At 37.0% G+C, this 17,487-nt stretch overlaps 1 protein-coding gene across 6 annotated transcripts in view; it reads right to left on the bottom strand.

Annotated features, from left to right (window-relative positions):
* FAM160A1 (family with sequence similarity 160 member A1) overlaps nt 1-17,487 on the bottom strand; it is an 83,531-nt gene that overhangs the window by 22,223 nt on the left and 43,821 nt on the right. For all 6 annotated transcript variants that reach the window (XM_017736839.1, XM_017736840.1, XM_017736841.1 and 3 more), the window contains 4 exons: nt 14,779-15,011; nt 12,762-13,388; nt 7,904-8,062; nt 5,684-5,770 (listed from right to left, as the gene is read on the bottom strand). In XM_017736839.1, the coding sequence (XP_017592328.1) occupies nt 5,684-5,770; nt 7,904-8,062; nt 12,762-13,388; nt 14,779-14,880 (975 nt within the window). In that variant the 5' untranslated portion in view covers nt 14,881-15,011. The remainder of the gene's footprint in view (nt 1-5,683; nt 5,771-7,903; nt 8,063-12,761; nt 13,389-14,778; nt 15,012-17,487) is intronic.

The raw sequence follows: 17,487 nt of genomic DNA, 5'->3' as shown, positions 1-17,487 counted from the left end.
ATGTTTATAAACTGCCTCAGTTTATACCAGGTTAAAATTCAATTGAACTTTATGTCTGAAGCAAGAGGTGAAAGGCATTTTACATATATCCACACCACAGCTGGTAAAATTAAATTTTGTAGCTATTAATGGGCTTCTGCAAAGCACAAGACTATTCAAAGTTTTGCAGCGACACTTGGTTTACATGTTTTTACAGCAGCTGTCCAAACACTTTTCAGTAAGGTGAAGGATGGCATTATCCTAAATGGGAACTGACAGTCTTGTAGGATATTTATAAAGATGCTCCTTCTAATCTGTACAGTGTAATTTACAGGTCATTTCCCCCTAGCTGAGCTGTGTAATCATCAAGCAAATGTTATTGAATTATCACAGTAGCACACTATGTCAGAGGCTTTTGTTTGGATGGGTTATGTGTGCAGTTGACTTGAGGTCCATTTGACAGAGCTTATTTGACAGGACATGCCAGCACCTCTACTGAGCAATTCTGTTCACTTGGCCAACAGCAATGTTTTACACTAAAAAGATGGTATAATTTTCCATTATTCAGACTAAACCAAGCCTATTCAGACTGAAACAAGCCTTCCAAGTATAAAAATAATTAGATCATAGTTAGCAATTAAATGCCATGTAGTAGAGCAGTAAATGCTGACATTAAAAATTTGCTTTTATCATATAATTTGTCAAATTTTAGTGCTTTCTTCAATAAATTGAAGTGCCACAAATTACATAAACATTCAAGATGTTCTGAATAGCTGCCTTTGTCAACCAAATTCTCTGAATGCCAAACTAAAATGAAATCACGTGCCTTGACAGTGGAAGGACGTATATAACCAATCTGAATTGTATCAAAGAAAACATAATATTTACAAATACCAAAGTGTGGCTCCTAATTATCTAGTACATGGGCTTGACTGCAAAATATATACATATTCAAGACCTTCTGAAAAGGATTTCACTTCTATTTCTACAGAATTGCTGTAGCCACCTAAAAGAATAAGGTAAATAAACACTGTCTACTAACAAATATATAAAGACCAAAATAAGGCAATAGAGCCTCTAGCAGAATCAGTAAAAATGACTTCAACAGGGTTATTCTGGATTCACTCTGGGATTTCAGTTAGATTTCAACTGAGGAGAAAATTAGCTTTATTCAATTACTTAGACTCGTGTATAATCTGGCCCCAGAAGACCTTGTATTTTATTGACAGAGCTCAATGTTAGTTTTGAAAGTGCAGCAGGAAATAGCCAACGAAATATGTCACAGAATTTAATGGTACCATTCTCTGAACAGAGTTATACCTTCTCACAAATATTTTCTTCCTAAGTATCAAAATATAGGGAAGAATATACAGAGATGCATAATTTCAAGTTGTAACTGATGTGCCATCAAAAGTTATCAGTCTTAATTTAAGAACAGTTTCTGTCAGATAGTCTTAATTTTCCTAAATGCCAAACACTTACACCAGAAAGAATAAAAGACAGTTAGGGCAAAAATTTTAATAATGGAGAAAACCTACCAAATTAACATTTTCTTTAGTTCTGTATCTTTACAGACAAACCATTTTACACCCTCTGTTTTCAAATGAATTTGTGACCTTGCACAAAGACATGCCTTCCTCCCCCCTCCATAAACAATTTCATTGAATCACTTTTTTTGATGTCTCAAGCAACTTGTATGTCAGAAGTATGGGAGGTAACTCTTCTGTAAAAAGTACAGTAACATCCAGACAAACAAAGGACAAGGCAGGGCTCTCCAGCACAGCTAGTTAATGCATATCCCCAGCTACATAATACAAATCTGGGCTCTGACTACCCATTCAGCAATGTGCAGCTTTGGAGATAGGAACATACTTGTCAATCGCTCATTATGCGTGTAGGTGGGATAACCCACACAAAGTGACAAGACTAGGACAGACAAGGTATAAATTAGGCTACCAGAACATGCTATATTTAGGATACTTATCTTTGAGAAATGAAGTTAGGGAATCATAAGCTTCAGAATGTTTGGGTGATTTAAGCACATCACAGTTAATCTGCTACATAAATAACCTTTGCAGAGCTCACTGTGAAAAACAGGTTATTTCAAGCTAGTTAGCTTGCCCAATCCATTTGAAACTTCCTTAACTGAAAAAAACCTGAACTACAGAACTCTTATTATCAACTCCATACTAGTTTCCCGAGATAAAATAAAAAAATATCACATCAAGGAAAATATATTGGTCTCCCCACCCCCTGACTTTTTCATAGAAACACATCCCCATCCTCAACAGTCCTGTACTGTTTCATTTACACAGTGAACTGTGTACATAGCAAGTATTTATAGGGAGACAATCTGCAAAAATTTTTAAAAAGCAGAGCTTACTACATGGTTCCATAAATGTTACAAACATTTCAAGATCACACATAAGCATATCTCAAAGTTTTGAGCCACATACTGAAACTCTGAACTATTTTTAATGAAATTCTACTTACTAAAATTTTTATGCTACGTTTACCAAAAGTCTTGTTTGATGGTCAGATGTTTTAAGTTGGGAAAAGAAAAGGAAATCAAGGAAAGGAGATAAGAGGTCTGTGTGGATGAATTAGGACCTCCTAAAAAGTCCAAAACATGAAGAGATGGGAGCACGGGAAGGTGACCCAAGAGGAATATGGAAAAAGTGCCTGAGTATGCAGAGAACGGATTAGGAAAGCCAAAGCCCAGTTGGAGCTGAAGAAGAGCTTCAACAGTAAAAGAAAGATCATGAAAAATGCATGCTCACTGCTGAATGGGGATGGGGAGCTGGTGACAAAATAGATTAAAAATGTCACAGTATTCAATCACAGAATCACAGAATAGCTAGGGTTGGAAGGAACTTCTGGAGATACCTAGTCCAATCCCATTCTTGAATGGGACTGTCTTTGCAAAAACAATTAATGTGAGTCTGTGTCTTACTGCAAAGCAATTTTTTTCCTCAGAACATACTTCTTGAAGAAAAACTAGAATTTAGTACAGAAAGACCAGGTTTGTAGTAGTCTGCCTACCCAAGCCATTCAAGAGCAGAGCCAGAAGCTCATCTCCCTTCCAATTTTTACATTAAGATTGAAGCATGAGTGCCAGATTGAATATGGGATGTTAAGACCTGTATGCCCCACAAGGTCTAGACTGACTTCCATCCTTACTCACTTTCTTCTTTCCTTCCTTCCCTTGTTTCCCACCCTATCACCAAGAATTATCAGAAGCAGCTGTTCCACACCAGTTAAATTCTAGAAATAAGATGTATAGAAACACCTTAGGAAGATGTACCAGTAATCATCATCATCTCTTCTTACCACCCCTTAACCTTTCACTGATCTGTCTTCCTAATTAGGTATTTATACCATACTCCATTACACACTGTATTTGAACTCAAGCCAGAATGAATCAGAATAATCCAAACTCAATGACTGAATTAAAACTAAAATCTTCAGCCACAAGTAGACTTTATGACACCAAACCTACTTAAGTGAGTTTAAAAGAAAAAATCAAAATCCATTTAGTATTGTGTTAAATGAAAGAACTTCTGTTTTAAAAACATTATATGTCTGGCCTCTCATTTTGGCCCTTTCCAATTTTTTATTAACCTCAAGGCTAATTACAACATTAAGTCCTCAAATGGGAGATACAGTTTTCAAAGCTCACTCCTCCACATAGCATTAATGTTTTCAATGGCAATTAGAAATTATTTTAATGTATAAAAGAGCTGTTGCAGCATAATTATCAGAGTGCACAGACATCTGTCCCAAAAGCAAGAAGGTAAAATATTTATTTTTTGTTAAATTAACATGAAGTACAGGACAGAAAGACTGAAGAGGACAAATGTGCCTCAACTTACGTAATTCCTTTTGCTATGAAGTTTTGGTCTCACAGATGTGAGAGCCTTGTATCAGATCCACTAGATGGTGCAATCCATCTTCTCCAGTAAAAGCATTTGAAGTTTATACACAAGAAGTTAATTTTTAATGAGGAAGAAGCCAATTTTAATGCTAATCAAGGAAAAGTTTATTACTGGAAGAACAAGGCACCAAACAGAATATGAGGGTTTGAGAATGATCTAGGCTTTGAAAGTCACCTATGGTAGCAGCTAACATCCCCATTTTCAAGAGAAATATGATGTCACCCAATTTCAAGAGTATATAAACAGAATTTTCATCAAAGGAAAAAGGGAATCAGAACAGCAATCTTTAAATTAAGTAACATCAATGGGGAAGTAATCAACCCAATATCAGGTTAGCAGATTTACTGACCAATTAGAATGGCTTTCAGAAGCAGGGTAGTATTCAAAACAATCTAAGATTAGTCTTGAATACTTCAGAGATAAAATAGTACTCACTAAGACTAGAATCCATTCTAATATCTCCCTTGTCCATAACCTTGACCTAAAACCAGTTAGGCTTTTCACTTCTAATTCCCAGTCTTGCTAAGGGATTAAGTCCAGATACAGAAATAGAAAAAATTACTGCCAGGTAAGGAGTACCTCAGGACAGACTACAGCCTTGATCTGGATCACAGCCAAATTTTACTTCAACTCTCACCCAATTCCCAAGTGTTTGAGGTCTGCCAAATCATTAAAAAAGACTTTACATTGCTTATGACTTTCTTGGTGACTATTTACCATGAACAATTTTGTGTGCTACCAAAACAAGTTGTGAACAAGGAAGCAGGGTATGGTGTTTCCCTGTCCTCTCAGAAAATGGAACAGCTGCAATGTTTTCTGCTTGGTAGGCTTAGTGAAAATTAGGAGATCTTACAAACAGAATTTATTAGTTCTCTTCTGGAAGGTCTTTGTGAATTTTTACCCTCAGCAGTTCCTACATTTTCTCCTCAAAAGAGGTGTTCTTTCACAGGGCAATGAAGGCTTTTAATTCATAGAACCACAGAACCATACAATGACCTGGTTGGAAGGGACCTTAAAGACCGTCTATTTCCAACTTCCCTCCCAATGGCAGGGACACTTTCCACTACACCAGGTTGCTCAAAGTCCCATCCAACCTGGCCTTGTTTCAGGATGGGAAACTGACATAAGTGACATATTCTGCAACAGCTGGAAATGTAGTTTCTTGTAGCCTAACCAAAAAAAAAAAAGTAAATAAATAATTCACTAACATTGGTGACATATTTTTCAAAGGATACACCCTAAACTTCAAAGAAAAATTCAATTTTTTTTATTCAAAATAACATAAACTGCACACTAATATATTATAAAACTGATACCAAACTCTACTTTAGGAAAATAGCTCTACCAAATATGGTAAGGAACTACAAAACAATAACACCTTTGCTAAGACTAGCATAATATTTCTTGACTAAATATTTTCCTTGTGGGCATCTTCCTTTAGAAAAATATTCATTTAGGAAAAAAATGCTCATGGAAACATGTCTGCCATGATAAAATGTCTAAAACGTCACTGCTTTTTGGACGATATGTGAGTCTGGAACAACGCAAATATTTTGGTTCTTCATTACACTTAAGAATTTTAAATGTTTTCAGAAATACCTGTATGTTGCTTAAGAAAGTATATAGAATGAAAAAATGGAAAGTTAGTCTAGAAACTTACTGAATTGCATGGAAGTCTGACAGTACATTTGATAGTATCCTTACACAGAGATCTTCCATAATACTTTTGCCCGTTATTATTTTGTGCCATGCTTGCAAACGTCACTGACCTTATGGAGCGCAGGAGCCATTACTGGCACCAAAAATCCATTGTAAATGTAATTCACAAGCTGGTTACGTATCAAGGGATGTGCCACCTAAGATGGTGGAGGAGAGAAAGACACAGAACAGTTCCAGTGAGATTTAAAACAAGACAGGGCACAGAATGCTATTATTCACTACCAAAACCCTTTCCCATTTAATAAGACACATTCGTTTGTCCTTCTCACCAGCATTTGATATGATTCAGGTCCTTAACGACTGTTCCTTCTACAGAGAAATACACACACCATGTTTAATTACAGTAAGTCTGCCAAACTTAGAGACACGGCTTTTCAATCTTCCTGCATGCTGACAAAGATGAATGGATGGACAGAGAAGTGTGTATAGCCATGTATCAAAGCAAGAGCTGAAATTCTACATTTAGCTCCCGCAACCTTGTCAGGGTCACTTGAAGGTGGATTTGCCATTGTTAACTTGTCCTCCTACATTAAAGAAAAGCAGAGCAGCCGCTTTCCTTTATTTCAAGAGTAGGTAAACCAAAGCACTCAAGCTATGCGGTAAGAACATACTGTTCACATGCCCTTCTCCCAGCCACTGTAAAACAAACAGAAATTACAACAAAACCTGCATAATTCACTCAATGGGATGGTTGAGAGCTTTAAAAAAAACAACCAACTAAACAAAAACCCCCAAACTGCTACTAGAAGCCAAAAAATTTACTTTTATAATGAAGCATTCATTTTGTCTTTGCAGTAAAAACATGTATATAAAAGCAAAATAGAATTCCATTCAGAAGCTTTCAAAGCCAACATATTATGTTTGAAGCTCACTGAGACTGGAGTGTCACAGCCTACTCGTGGCCTCAAATAGAGTCTCCCACCTGCAATTCTTACCAGACTTCCTCTAACTTGTAACCCTTAATTTGGTAAGAGGAAGAAAAAGGGTGGCCCTTCCTATGCTGTGGTCCAGGGAAAAAGTAGTAAATGGCAAGAAGTCTTGGCTACACAGTTCCTTTTTAATCTCTGGCCAAAGTTTTTGGGTCAACACAGACCAGTCCACGCACAGAGCAAAAATTCCTACAGTAACTGAGCTTTCAAGTCAGCTGAAGACTATACAGACACAATCAAGCAGCAGTCAGAAACTGCTCATTCTGCATTTCAGCTGAAATCCTCAACCATTTTGCATCTATTCGAACAGGGGTTTTAGAATAATTCATTCTTTAATTTTTCTGCAGTGCCCTTTATATAATTTTTTTTTTAAATGAAGGTATCAATTATGATCTCCTGCAGATCTGTAGAATAACTGGTTAGACACCAAAATGAATATTGTCTCCTCTTCATGTTTAAACATGCATGCTAAAAATCTTGTATAGTGCATTTGAACAATGACAGCTACTATTATTTTTGCTTGTTCAATGCTTTAATAGTCAATCAGTTCCTTTACTGTACTTTGCACACATTGAATTGAAACATATCTTTTATTTAACAGAAAATGTGACTAAATTTTCAATTCTACCCAGCACATTTCTTCAAATAACACAAATCCCCAGTATCTGCAGAATTTTTATCATGTTTTAATGAAATACTGGATTTGGGTTCTATAGAGTATTCAAGCCTTAAAAACAATATGTAAAGACAAAAATTTCATTTAACATTTAAATTGGAAAAAACAGTAAGGGAGCAAAGCACTGAAAAAAAAACGCTGGAAGGACAAAATAGATTCAAAACAGGCCAATCTAAAATGAATTTATATTTCTAGGAGAAGACCTAAATAATTCTGCTTGGAAGGCTTTCTTTATGTTGTATTCACCAACAGGAAAAACGGACTGTTTTCACTATTTTCTTTTGCACACCATTATGAGAGCTTGAACAAACACAGATATAAACCCTACATTTTCCCACATGTAAAGGCATTCAATTTACTTCTAGGATCAACAGCGGTATTAAAATGCAATAAACATTTCTTTTCTTTTAACAGAAAATCCTCCCCATTACATAAGATAATACGAAGCTCTCATTTGAAACATGTGGCACCTGAAAACCACAAGTATATTAGTTAATCCTTATAACCAGGAGAGACAGCACAAGGCATTCATTTTACAAGCAGGTTGTTTTAGTCTAATAGTTCATGCTATTATTAAAAGTAAATAAACTCTGTAACTAACAAACTTCTGCAGGAGATATAACTCACCACTACTTCTAAAGAATAGGCTAACTCAGTTCAATTACCTGTATCACAGCATTGCAAAATTCAAGGGAATTCATGAATTGTACAAGGGCTGGTGACAAAAGCCAGTCGTCTTTCATCAGACAGTGCCACTCTTCTCCTTTTTCTTCCAGCTTTGTAGGCAAAGATGAATAGAGGCCACTTAGTCCTGTTGCCAGCACCTTCATTTCAGAAACAGAAGAGGAAATAAGTTAGCTTTCCACCTGTCCATCTGCTTGAATGGCAGTACCATAAATGGTTTCTCCTATTAGTTTTAGTAACATAATAGAGTGTTAAGATTAATTTAATTTCCTTTCAAAAAAGTCCTGTGGCACAAAGACATAAATATTTTAAAGAGCCTTCCATATAATATGTTTCTTCCAAGATCTGGTATTTAGGAGAAAGTGATGGAAAAAATCAGGTTGTCTTGTCTTCTTTTTATTTTAATCCAAAGTTATTTCTTTTTAAATTTTTCTAAGCTTACTTTGCACTTTCCTTCAGTCCCTTTTAAAAACAGCCACCAGTACCATATATCTACAGCTTGTCTTTTGTTGGTGATTCAAATGTTACTGCTCACACATGTATGAAGTCATTTCACTCGGAAACATGAAACATCAGAAATGGAGGGGGAAAGTGCCCCATCAACAAAAATGAAGTTCAGCCCCACTTAGATCACAGATACATGCTGACTTCAACTGCCAGGTGCTTCAAGTCAGCTGAATCCACTTAAATTTAACTGTTCAGAATTTCTCTTTTTCCTTTCTTATTTATTTGGAAGAGGGAAGCAAAAAAAGTTAAAAAGTCTGAAATTGGTTATTATTTAAACAATGTTTCCAGTAATAGTAAGCCTTACAGGTGATTTACATAGAATGTATCACTTAACAACAAGAGAGCATTTCTAGTTACAATTTAAAAAGCATACTTCCAGAAAAGTTCTTAGATTTTGCTGAATGCATCTGGAGTATGGTATTTTCACATGCAGCTGTTAATTATTAAAGTTATTTGAAGCTGGAAACTTTCTAAATATTAATCAGGACTCATCCTTCTGAGATGATTTCATACAACTTCACGATAATTTTTTAAGATGATTCTCATTTTAATGGGAACATTACAATTTGGCCTGATGGAAATCTTTTTAATTTTCATTCAACAGACTCTTCTAAGAATATTTCCTCTTACAAACGGCTACTTCGCATCTACAGAGCTAGACTGTCTAAGCTCAGATGAAATACAGCTCTTGTGTAGTAGAAAACACTAGAAAACAAACAGCTGACAATGTCCAGATCAAAGACCAAGGGCTCACACGAGGTGATCAGGTTTTGATCATACACATGCACAAGCAATTGTAACTGTTAATCCATACAGTCAGACAAAGGGTGTCTTTCTGAATACTTGTTATTCCTAATTCCCATAATTTTGAAGATGGATTTATTCTGTCACAGGTAAGGAAGTCAAATATTAAAGGGGAGGGAAGAATACTGTGGAAACTCGCTGCTTTAGTACAGTGACATATACACAGTTCTATATACGCAGATAGATAAAGGACAAAGCTGGACATACATTAAGAAGCTAAAACTATTGAGTAAAGCATTATTTTTACAATCCCATTCTTCTGTAACCAGAATCTCTTTGGGGTTTTTTCTTTCTCACAGTAGAAGAGCTCAGAAAAAAAGCTCTTCTAGAACTACCTAGACCTAACCCACACAAGCATTTACTCTCACAAACCCAGGCTTCAGACAATGAGAGAATTTGAGATTCATTTGTCTCATGAACTTTTAATTAATGCACACTTGATCTTCCATTGTCGGCTTAAAATTTAATTGCTATTCATAAACACAAATGCACCTTCTCAGTACACAATCTGATTCTCAAAGCTGTGTCCCATCCACGTTTCTCTTTCATATGCGTATTAGCCCTTAAGCGCAAGAAGCTGACCTTGAACAAGACATACTGGTCTCCACTAAAAGGAGCAGTGAATGCACAATCCATCAATGTCGTGAATTCTTTCGTTTTTCAGACTTACTGAAGGAAAAAGTGATAGATGTAGCTGCTAAAACCTGCAAGGTTTAGGAAACTCTTATTTTTGCTATGAAGTACAACACAAATGGCTCTATAAAATTATGTTTCTTAAGCACTGAGAGAGAAGCCGCTGGAAGCAATTTCATCTCTTTAGATAAAAAATATTTTAAAATGTTCACAGAAGTATATGGTGTAAGTAGGGTTACCATTTGAAATTACTGATTAAAATTCTGTTCTGCTGGTAATGAAACATTAATGAAAAAAAATAATCTGGAAGGGAAGGAAATGAATGCATTCACATCCTGAAAGATGTGCAAGACTGTTTTATTTTTTGTTTTATGCAAAGCAGTGTCCTTTTAAAATACTTCCAACATTTGTCATCTCAGCCCTACATGCCTTACTTTTACAATCATCTCCAGCAGTTTCTTTCTTACCATTGAGTCATGAGTCTCTCTACAAACCAGTTTCCTTGATCTATTCACTTTCTCTTGACTCACAGAAGACACTGACTACACGATTTGTAATCCCAGACACATTAATGTGATCATAATGTGTTGTTAATGCATAGTCAGTTGCTACCTGGACAATTATTTCCTTTTAATAATTCTCTTTCCTCCCACATCCATAGTTTTTCTATATACAGCCTCAACTTTTCAAGGGCACTACAGAGCCGCCCCTCCTCCTGCTTTAATAGTTGCTTTCCTAAGCTGCAAGGTATTTACAAAGTTTTGTGAGGGACTTTCAGTGATTATCCTGCTCAAAATTCTTTGGAAACGTTTTTTTTTTATTATTATAATACTGAATAGATAATATCTTCAGTCATGTCCAGGAAACTTCCAGGTCAAAACATGATAATTATTTGGTGTAAAATCAGAAAACTTTACCCAACAGTTTGCTCACACATTCCATGTTAAAAACATTTGTTAGTGATGTATCCCACTGCAACCTGTCTCCTTCCTTCTTTATAGTTTTTGCACCTACAGTTTTGAATAGTGTGGATCTACGGACAATCCAGGTTTTAAAAAGCTCTTAACCAAAGTTATGTCAAATAACAGTACCATGAAAACCTTCAGGTTCGCTTTGGCACAGATCTAACACTGATCTGGGTACATAAGGCAGCAGAGATTTATGGTCAGACCCCATCCCAGGGGATGCCTATATTATGCAACAAGGCATGGTAAAGAAAACCCTACATGCCAGCCTGCCCCCAGAAACAGAGATAACATCAACACAGTGCCACCCAAATGTCTTTGCTATCAACACAGGACTGCATTAACTGTTTTGCAGAGTACCTGAGGCAACATTTGCACTGATTTCAGTGATATACAGCAATGTCACTGACACCTACAAAATCCTCCATCAGAACAAAATCTGGTTTTCAGCTCATCACAACTTAAATTCAAAAAAATGATATCGTGCTAATAAGCTAAATCTATGACATTACATTAAAGTCTTATTATAGACTTAGGCCAACCTCATTACTGTTCAGAAAAGTCTGATTTTAGCACATTTTGACAACAAGCCTTCCTAATTGGAATGACTGTCGATCATGGCTCCCTGCTGTTGAAAGCTGGCTTTGATCTTCAGTGTAATAAAGCTGGTTCTTTTTTTCATTTTTTAATGAATTGGAAAATGTAATTATGGAAGTTATAGCATGGATCCAGTAATGGTATCTGTCTTGGGGACAGTTTGAGAATCAACATCATATTCTTTGGCAGTATCTATTAAACAAGGTCAACTGGAGTCTCAAATTGCTGCAATATTTACAACTGACAAAAGAAACCATTTATAAGTTTTGTTTTGGAATTTGTAGGTCTCACCTAGCCTGCCCTACTGCTCAAAGCAATCTCAGAATAAATGGAAACCTAAGGCTGGAGCAGCTGTCAAGCAGTGGCAGGGATTCTAGAGTTCTCTCTTCTACAGCTCTCTGCTTTAGTAGCTATGTAAGACTGTCCTTCACTTCATTTTTCTGGCATTTTTAAATTAAATTGCAAGCCATGCAGAATATAAGAGAATCCATCCAAAAACTGACCCAAAAGAGCAACTTTTGTACAGAATGATATTTGGGTTTGAACACATCCATTGCAGATCTCAGACTGTGATAAGACCTGAAGAAGCAGGTGTTGTTATTCCAGTCTGCTTTAGCTTTAAAACTGCAGTAGGACGGCTTTGCTAGCTAAATCAGATTACTTACTTAAGAGCAAGGTAAGTAAAGGTTTTCTATTCATGTAGCAAGATCAATTTGCCAGGTGTAACAATGCAACAGTGTTACCAAGTTTTATAACATAGAACAACATAGCAAGATGGTGGTTACCCTGAGTCAGCAATAGAAAAATCCAATTTTTTAATGAGAAAATCTCCCTTTTATGTTGCAAACATTATTACACTTCTATAACACTCTCACTATTCTCACACTTGTTTTTTGAACTGTTGAACTGATGTCGGTGTGGGAAGCACAGCCAGCTTAAGCTTGTGCTGCCACCAGAAACAAGCACCTCAGGACACCTCAATCCCCTTTCTCACTTCCTTCAGCCCCAGCATCTCAAAGGAGCCTCACAGTGACACAGAACAGATTTCCCTCCCACTAAGTTCTGCAATAACTTCCATCAGTTTCCTGATCCAATTCACTGTGTGACTGCAAAATCACTGGCCCACAAGCACAAGACACTGGTATGGAAACAAGAAGCAAGACTGTGTCTGGCATTACGGATGCTTCAAACAGCATCACCATTTGTGAAATAGCTGTTAGCAGAAACAAATGTGTTACAACACTTCTTTACCAAAAATGACAGAAAAGGATGAAAGAATGCAAGAAAGACAGTTAGTTTGGCACTTAAGACCTTGCAAAATAGAACAACTTACTGGGCAAAAATAGGTGTTTTCTGCTATGTGGTTTGCAACAAGGTTGTTTTCTGCAGACAGAGACATTATGAAAAGCAGCGCATCCCGGGCCTGTTGGCCTACTGTTCCTTCTCGATGGATGAAGGGGATCAGCAGGGAAAATATGAGGAAATTGGCAGCTCCTTGGTCCTCACTAGTGTGGAAAAACAGTTCTAAAATGGAGGGATCTTTGGCTATTATAGAGCAGAGCTGGTTCAAGAGGACAACCAACTCTGTTTCCACTGTTGGAGTGGTTGTTCCTGAGCAGGAACTCAGCAACATCATCAAAGGCTTCAAAATGGGCTTGTGATGCAGCAAAGGCTGATGAGACTGCGTTACGAGCATTTCATACATTTTGAGCTGCTCAATTTTTGTCTCATCGGTGAACTCTCGCCGTAGGCTCCAAAGGAAAAGCTTCTCCATGATGTTCTCTGAGACCACAAACTCCAGAATAGGCCCCATTGAGGCATCCTTTGCTTGCTCCTCAATTAATAAGAAAAGCATGTGCTCCACATAATTCTGGACAGTGCTGGCCTCATCAGGTGAGATTGCCCCATACTTTGCCTGAGTGTTTTTCAAAGGATCATGCTTCTCTAAGATTTTCAGAACCTAAAGAGAAACAAAGGCAGATCAGTTTTAATGCACTTGAATGCATCACAAAAAGCATGCACTTATCACTACAAGGAAAAAAATTAATCAAAATTCTTCAACACAAAAAGCGTTAAGTCTTTTATGTTTTCAAACTCAGAAAGTTTGACAGACAAAACCTGAAAGTTTCACATTTGGCATGTACAAGGCAAAATTTTAATGCTTTTGTTCACTTTTTTGTAATAAGCACCTAAATTTGTTATTTACCCTATTCCTGAAAACCAAGGGTTCTCTGAAATAGGGATAAACCAAGTTTCCTTAAGTGTTCAGAAATTGAATTTCAATGACGTTTGAAACAAGTTTGTCACAGAGGATTGAAATTAAAATCTCTCCAGCCAGAGTAACTGTGCCCAGGAGTATCAATATCATGGGATGATTTGCAGCTGTAAGTGTAGTAGCAGCCCATAGTGCTGCTCTTTGCTTGGCACCTTTTATATGACACCAAATGGCCACTGATACCCACATACTCTTACAACTTTCAATAAAGTAGTGATAGTCATCCCAACACTTCTAACCCTGAATTACATTCTGTTGGGCATGCAAACAATAAAGCTCATTGTCTGCAAAAAACCCATTGTCTTTAGACTTTTTGTGGAAGATAATTGCCACAAAACCGTAAAGGAACAGCGGCTCTCCTAACATGACAGCATCACTAGATAGGTGAGAAAAGGTGACACTTGAACAACAGCTCCTCTGACTCTGGAAACATCTCAGAAACACCACCACTTGTCTGGCTGGTTTCTTGGTATAGCCAGAGAACAACAAAAACAGCAGCATAGAAATAAATTTTATCTAAATTGTTATTCATATTACTGCAGCAAGTAAGTCCTTATACTATGGTGCTCAGAGTAAAACACCTTTGCCTAAAAGCAATTACAATGCTGATGACATGCAAACAGTTTTTAGAATATGCTGAAGTGTATCATCTACATCTATCCAAAATAAACAAGAGTGCATATAGTTTTGCACTGTGCATCTAATTTACTTTACAAAGGATAGGCAGGACTTACCCAGCACAAGGAAAGGAAGTACAGAAGTTTGCAACAGGGTGCAAGTCACAATAAATCAACAGCAGAGCCAGTAAGAAGATCTAGGCCTTCAGTAAGATATTACCAGGTCCTACCACTTCCCATTTAGATGCAAATATGGAGTTCAAAGTGCTATTAGTAAAGGCTAACCTTACCTTGAAAGGTCAATTATCTTTGCATTTTGAAAATAGTTCAGTGTCATCTACTACATTCTGCATGAAAGACATTTGTTCCTGAGCAACTGAGGATTATCCCAAAAGAAAGAACGAAGCAAATTTCTATTAACGCAGCTTACTTCAATCAATAAAACTAATTAACATTACCTGTGCCCAGTGTGTTCTAAACACTATCATGCATGTTTCTGGGTCAACACCCTGCAGGCTGGGAGCCTGCCTATGTCTGCTGATACTTGTTCCAGAGGACATTATAAAATTTCCAAAGGTCAAGCCAATTAGGCCATGCTGAATTTCTTTTTCAAATCCTCTGGTGAGCTACAGATGTTGAAGAATCATGATGAGATTGATACTGTGTCCTGAGCTCTGGCACCCACAGAAATCTGTTAAAAAGAAAACAAAACAAAAAAAACCCACACATATACCAGTGCACATCAAAATATAGTGTCTAACAAAAAAGAACATCTTTATAGAAAACACAAACTTTTCTTCTTTTAATTCAGTTTGAGGACAGAATTTGTTAAAGCATGTTACATAGGACCATCTTCTCAGACTTTTGCTCACGATAATGGCTTAAAATGCTCAAACTTTTGAGATCAGTGACTGAAATAAGAATAAGGTGCTACTTAAATAAACAAGCACAGCAGAAGCTTATGCAATAAACATTTTGTGCATGTCACTGCATTTTTAGTTTCTCGTGATGACATTTTTGCCATCTGACCATGTCTCTTCAGAGTTGCTTAGTAACTAATGCTGCATAGACTGAATAGGTAAAAAAAAAAGTACAGGTTATTTCTCTATTTTTTTAAAAAAGTATCTTCCAATAATAGATATAATTACAAGTACTTAGAAGTGTTCTGCCAGCAACCATATCATAAACAGTTGGAAACATCTGTAGAGCACCATATTCACGTAGAAGGGTGCATCTGTATCCATATCAAAGTAAGCAAAACCAAACAACATAAAAGATAAAACCTTTGTGTATCCAAAGACAAATAAATTGAGATGTCATAATAAAGACTATAAGAATGGGATCAAACATTGAAACATTCTTTTCATCCATTATTTAATATCCTAGATATCTGAGTATCAAAGTAGTTGCAGACCTGCAGGGGAAAGTTAAAATGAAACAGAGATTGGTATCTCACAGATTTTTGATAGGTTTAGGACAACATATTCCCTCACACACCAGTACCTAAGCCACACAGCTCTCCCCCGCCCCACCCCCCCCCCACTCTCATTTTTTTTTCATCTGTGCTGTGTGTTGTTTACCTTGGGGTCCCAATAGCCTTACTGAGGAGCATTCTTTGTTGTCTTGCTTTGTTTTTGTGGGGTTTTGTGTTTATCTTATAAAGCTTGGACTGGTTCTCAGTGACATTTTCAGGTAGATCTTCCTTTTCATCCCCCCCCCCCCCCCCCCCCTTTTTTTTTTCTTTTTATAAAGTTTACATTTTTATTCTCCTTTTTGCAAACCAACTAGGCATTTATTTCAGTTTGGGACCATAGCAAAAAAAGCCCAACCAAAAGCGCCCAACAACAAACAGAATTTTTTTGTACCATAAGCTGCCAAATCACATACAGCAATTCTTTGCCAGTATAGAAGGGATTTCTCTATGCATATCTTAAAAGATGAAAATCTTTTCTCTGTAGTGGACATTTCTGCTCCCTGTATGTGTGCTCTGTCTATATTCTTGAAACTTCGACCACAGAAAACATCCAGCCTGTCTCAAAAGTAGCAGCAACTTTTGCCATTTTAAAAGAGTTCAAAAACATACAGGGTACAACTTTTAAGATTTCTGAGGCAAGCAAAGAGCAAAAACTCGTTATGCACTCCCCTGTGTATATATATACATATATTCATATGTTCAAGATTCAATTGCATGATCAGCCTCTCCCCTCCATCCTAATCCTGCTTCTTTCAGCACTTACAATGCATTTCCTGTGCATTTGCTAAGCACTCACACGCAATACAATTAACACAATCTACCCCATCCTTTTTGCAGATAACACATCCCATGTGTGGAGAAGCCAGCATAATCAGCATAAATCCTGTACACTTTATCTGTTTGGGTAACACCACTTCCAGAATGAAGCACGCACTCCATACAAACTACTCTCCAGATTATGAACTACCTGAAACCAGATCCACTGGAGAGGACTGTGCACAACCAGTAAGAATTAGCTCACAAGAATCAGCCAATGCTGGAAATAGAGGGAATCACTTACAAAATATCATCAAAGTCTATACTCCTTGTCCCCCTGCTCCAACTACACTTCTGCCTTGTCTATCTCCTCCATGCTTACACAGACCTTACACTTCCAAGAATTCTTCTTCCCAACAGCTTGTTTCATGTCCTCATTTACTTGAAGGCAACTACCAGTACACTGCTACTTCTTAAAAAGTCCTGTGAAAGTGAATTGTACTATTTCTACATTACTAATGTTCCTGCGCAGAAAAAACAAAGCAAAACAAAACAAAAACAAAAACCCACAACCCACACACCAAAATAATCAAAGTAGCAAGTAGATTTGAGAACCCAACTTGAGAGACCCGGGATCTGGGTGCTTTTATCATTACTGACTTAAGCAGATACCATTATAATGCACAACTCCTGGCAACGTGCTCGCAGCTCTGCGTGCTCAGCATTTCTACCAAGAAACACTGGGAAAACATGATGCATGCTTACACACCATTTAGAAAAAGCCTGCTCTAAGCACTTTGTCTAATACCATAGCTAATAATCCAAGGAATATTTAACTGAGGTATACTTCAGATCACCTGCCCACTTCCTGCCAGTTTCCTCTTTGCCAGCACTCTCCTTCGAACAGAAATCTTTCCATGTCAGTAGAAGTCCAGCA

This window comes from Corvus brachyrhynchos, unplaced genomic scaffold, assembly GCF_000691975.1.
Source record: "Corvus brachyrhynchos isolate BGI_N302 unplaced genomic scaffold, ASM69197v1 scaffold175, whole genome shotgun sequence".
Classification (NCBI taxonomy): Eukaryota; Metazoa; Chordata; class Aves; order Passeriformes; family Corvidae; genus Corvus; species Corvus brachyrhynchos.
The sequence above is the reverse complement of the archived record's forward strand: the minus strand, read 5'-3'. Positions and strand labels throughout refer to the sequence as shown.